Consider the following 4,039-nt stretch of genomic DNA (forward strand, 5'->3'; position numbering starts at 1 on the left):
GTGTCAGCTTTCATTTCCAGGTGTTGGGTCCACCGTTCCAGTCCTTCTGGAGGGGAGTGTATGTCAGGACAGACTTTAATACCCGTCTGAGCTTTATGTTGTTTTAGGAGTCTAGATGACTTAAATGATCAATCCTCTGCTCATGTGACCCTCAGATGACATCATCGAGGCGGTGGGCTTTAAATCGGGGTCTTCCACTCCTCAGCGCTCAGGCTCCACAGCCGGACTCCACAGACCCAGACTGAGCATCGACTCGGCTAGCCCGGCGGTGGATCTCCCCACGCTCAGCTCCTCCCTGCCCGGCTCGTTGTCAGGGAGCTCCCCGCAGCTCACACCTCGGCAGGGTTCCCACACCATGGACTTCTTTGAGATGTGTGCAAGTCTGATCACCACGCTGGCCCGCTGACACACACCTCAGCTCGCCGATGTCTAAATGTCTCTGTGATTGGGGATGTAAGAGTGTGAAAGAGTTCCTCTCTCAGTTTTTTTTTTTCATCCTTACCCCGCTCTCTCTGAGCTGGAGGGATGAAACATGCAGACTCACTCGTCACTTCAGATTAACAGAGACGCAGAGAGGAAGCTGTTCTCACAGACGCAGATCAGCAGCTTCCTTTATGTCACTGAGGCCACGTTTACACGAAAAACATCCTCTGGAAGCTCAGCTGATTTGTGTTCAAACCCGTCAGTATTATGAATAGAAAAAAACGACTAAAACTGCTGTTGTGTCCAGGAATCCTGTAGTATCCATGCCAGGTCAGTAGGTGGAGCTGTGACTTTGTAATGAAACATATTTTAACGATGGCATCGTCTTTGAAGTCAGGGCTAGAATGTTGAAAAATGGATGACACGATGTCCAAAAGAAAGACTAGAATGTTAAATAAACTTTAAAATATGACATCATCAAAGGAAAGGACTTTTTTTTAAAAGATGACATCTTCAGAAGCAAGGCTGAAATGTTTAATAAATAAGATACATCATCATTAAAGTCAGGACTAGAATGTTTAATAAAAGATGACATCATCTTTAAAAGCAGTTTAGTGAAAGATGACATCATCTTCAAAAGCAAGGCTGGAATGCTGAATGAAAGATGACATAATATTCCAAAGCAAGGCTGAAATGTTTAATGAAAGATGACATAATATTCCAAAGCAAGGCTGAAATGTTTAATGAAAGATGACATAATATTCCAAAGCAAGGCTGGAATGTTTAATGAAAGATGACATCATCTTCCAAAGCAAGGCTGGAATGTTTAATGAAAGATGACATCGTCTTCAAAAGCAAGGCTGGAATGTTTAATGAAAGATGACATCGTCTTTAAAAGCAGTTTAGTGAAAGATGACATCATCTTCAAAAGCAAGGCTGGAATGCTGAATGAAAGATGACATAATATTCCAAAGCAAGGCTGAAAATGTAATGAAAGATGACATAATATTCCAAAGCAAGGCTGGAATGTTTAATGAAAGATGACATCATCTTCCAAAGCAAGGCTGGAATGTTTAATGAAAGATGACATCGTCTTCAAAAGCAAGGCTGGAATGTTTAATGAAAGATGACATCATCTTCCAAAGCAAGGCTGGAATGTTTAATGAAAGATGACATCATCTTCCAAAGCAAGGCTGGAATGTTTAATGAAAGATGACATCATCTTCCAAAGCAAGGCTGGAATGTTTAATGAAAGATGACATCGTCTTCAAAAGCAAGGCTGGAATGTTTAATGAAAGATGACATCGTCTTTAAAAGCAGTTTAGTGAAAGATGACATCATCTTCAAAAGCAAGGCTGGAATGCTGAATGAAAGATGACATAATATTCCAAAGCAAGGCTGAAAATGTAATGAAAGATGACATAATATTCCAAAGCAAGGCTGAGATGTTTAATGAAAGATGACATAATATTCCAAAGCAAGGCTGGAATGTTTAATGAAAGATGACATCATCTTCCAAAGCAAGGCTGGAATGTTTAATGAAAGATGACATCGTCTTCAAAAGCAAGGCTGGAATGCTGAATGAAAGATGACATAATATTCCAAAGCAAGGCTGAAATGTTTAATGAAAGATGACATAATATTCCAAAGCAAGGCTGGAATGTTTAATGAAAGATGACATAATATTCCAAAGCAAGGCTGGAATGTTTAATGAAAGATGACATCATCTTCCAAAGCAAGGCTGGAATGTTTAATGAAAGATGACATCGTCTTCAAAAGCAAGGCTGGAATGTTTAATGAAAGATGACATCGTCTTCAAAAGCAAGGCTGGAATGTTGAATGAAAGATGACATCGTCTTCAAAAGCAAGGCTGGAATGTTTAATGAAAGATGACATCGTCTTCAAAAGCAAGGCTGGAATGTTTAATGAAAGATGACATCATCTTCAAAAGCAAGGCTGGACTGTTGAATGAAAGATGACATCTTCACCAATGGAAAGGACAGAATGTTGATGAAGCTGGGGATGTTGGGGGCTTTTTCTCCTCCGTTATTGCCAAATAAGAGAATGCCATAGTTGGTAACCTTTCTAAAAGTTGGCAACAAAGTAAAGTCCACATGAGGGAAAGATAGCTGGTGATAGAGAGATGAAGACAATAGAGAGATAAATGAGGCTGAACTACAGCTCGTCTGTTATGGTTTGAAGGATTTCAGGCCTTGCAGCAGTAAATTTAGAGAAAGTTCTGTCAAAAAGAAGTCACGATGCTCCATTGTTTTTGTAGTCCACTTCCTCACACATGGATACTGACTGGAACCAAACTGAGCATGTGCAGAAGTCTCTGTTTTCAGAGGAACTGCATATTATCAGTTTATATCAGGAAACTTTGAACTTGTTGAAAAGAAAAAAACACAAGGTCAGCTGGCACCGTTGTCATGTAAACGTGGCCGCAGATGCCGTCCCACGAGGAAGCTGTTTGTCTAGAACCTTCTCTGCTGAAAGGTCACCAAACATCATGATGCGGAGTTGTGGTGTGTAAGATTCAGTGGTTTGAATAGAAAGCATGCCTAAAATGATGGTCATTCTCACGAAAACATCAGATTCTTTTGTTTCACCGTGCAGCATGTCCTAACAGCCGGACTGAATCCCATCTCATGTTGCATCAAAGGGGATTTTCTTCCCCTGTGAGGGGAAGAAAATCAAGAAAATCCATGCCCTGCTGTTGAGCCAGTAATTTTCAGCATTTCCTCTACGCTTTAATACAAATTGAAAATGCACATGGAGTTTATGATCTAATATATTGTTCTATAAGGCTGTGGCCAATGAAGCCTAACCAAGACCTGAGGGCCACCTGAGGGTTTCTGTAGAAACACTGACCGCTGCCTCGTGTGTCTGAGCCACCGCAGGCTTAACGCACATCGCAAGTAAAGACTGAAATGATTTTGAATTTTCAACTAAAACAAAAAAGGGTAGAAATGACTAAAATGTGGCTAAAACTAAGATCTGATCAAAATTTTAAGAATAAGACTAAAAATTGAAGATAGCTGTCAAACTACTTGGACGCGCTGATAGGACGTGCTGTTAAGACGCGCTGTTAGGACGCGCTGTTAGGACGTGCTGTTAGGACGTGCTGATAGGACGTGCTGATAGGACGTGCTGATAGGACGTGCTGTTAGGACGTGCTGATAGGACGTGCTGATAGGACGTGCTGTTAGGACGTGCTGATAGGACGTGCTGTTAGGACGTGCTGATAGGACGTGCTGTTAGGACGTGCTGATAGGACGTGCTGTTAGGACGTGCTGATAGGACGTGCTGATAGGACGTGCTGATAGGACGTGCTGATAGGACGTGCTGTTAGGACGAGCTGATAGGACGTGCTGATAGGACGAGCTGATAGGACGTGCTGTTAGGACGTGCTGTTAGGACCTGCTGATAGGATGTGCTGATAGGACGTGCTGTTAGGACGTGCTGATAGGACGTGCTGTTAGGACGTGCTGATAGGACGTGCTGATAGGACGTGCTGATAGGACGTGCTGTTAGGACGAGCTGATAGGACGTGCTGTTAGGACGTGCTGTTAGGACCTGCTGATAGGACGTGCTGATAGGACGTGCTGATAGGACG

At 42.3% G+C, this 4,039-nt stretch overlaps 1 protein-coding gene across 2 annotated transcripts in view; it reads left to right on the top strand.

The window, feature by feature from the left end:
• The window catches only part of prkaa2 (protein kinase, AMP-activated, alpha 2 catalytic subunit), a 75,634-nt gene extending 74,080 nt beyond the window's left edge, over positions 1-1,554 (top strand). For both annotated transcript variants that reach the window (XM_041790540.1, XM_041790541.1), the window contains exon 10: positions 156-1,554. In XM_041790540.1, the coding sequence (XP_041646474.1) occupies positions 156-406 (251 nt within the window). In that variant the 3' untranslated portion in view covers positions 407-1,554. The remainder of the gene's footprint in view (positions 1-155) is intronic.
• Positions 1,555-4,039: the final 2,485 nt, after the last annotated feature.

The sequence above is a fragment of the Cheilinus undulatus genome, linkage group 7 (genome assembly GCF_018320785.1).
Source record: "Cheilinus undulatus linkage group 7, ASM1832078v1, whole genome shotgun sequence".
NCBI lineage: Eukaryota > Metazoa > Chordata > Actinopteri > Labriformes > Labridae > Cheilinus > Cheilinus undulatus.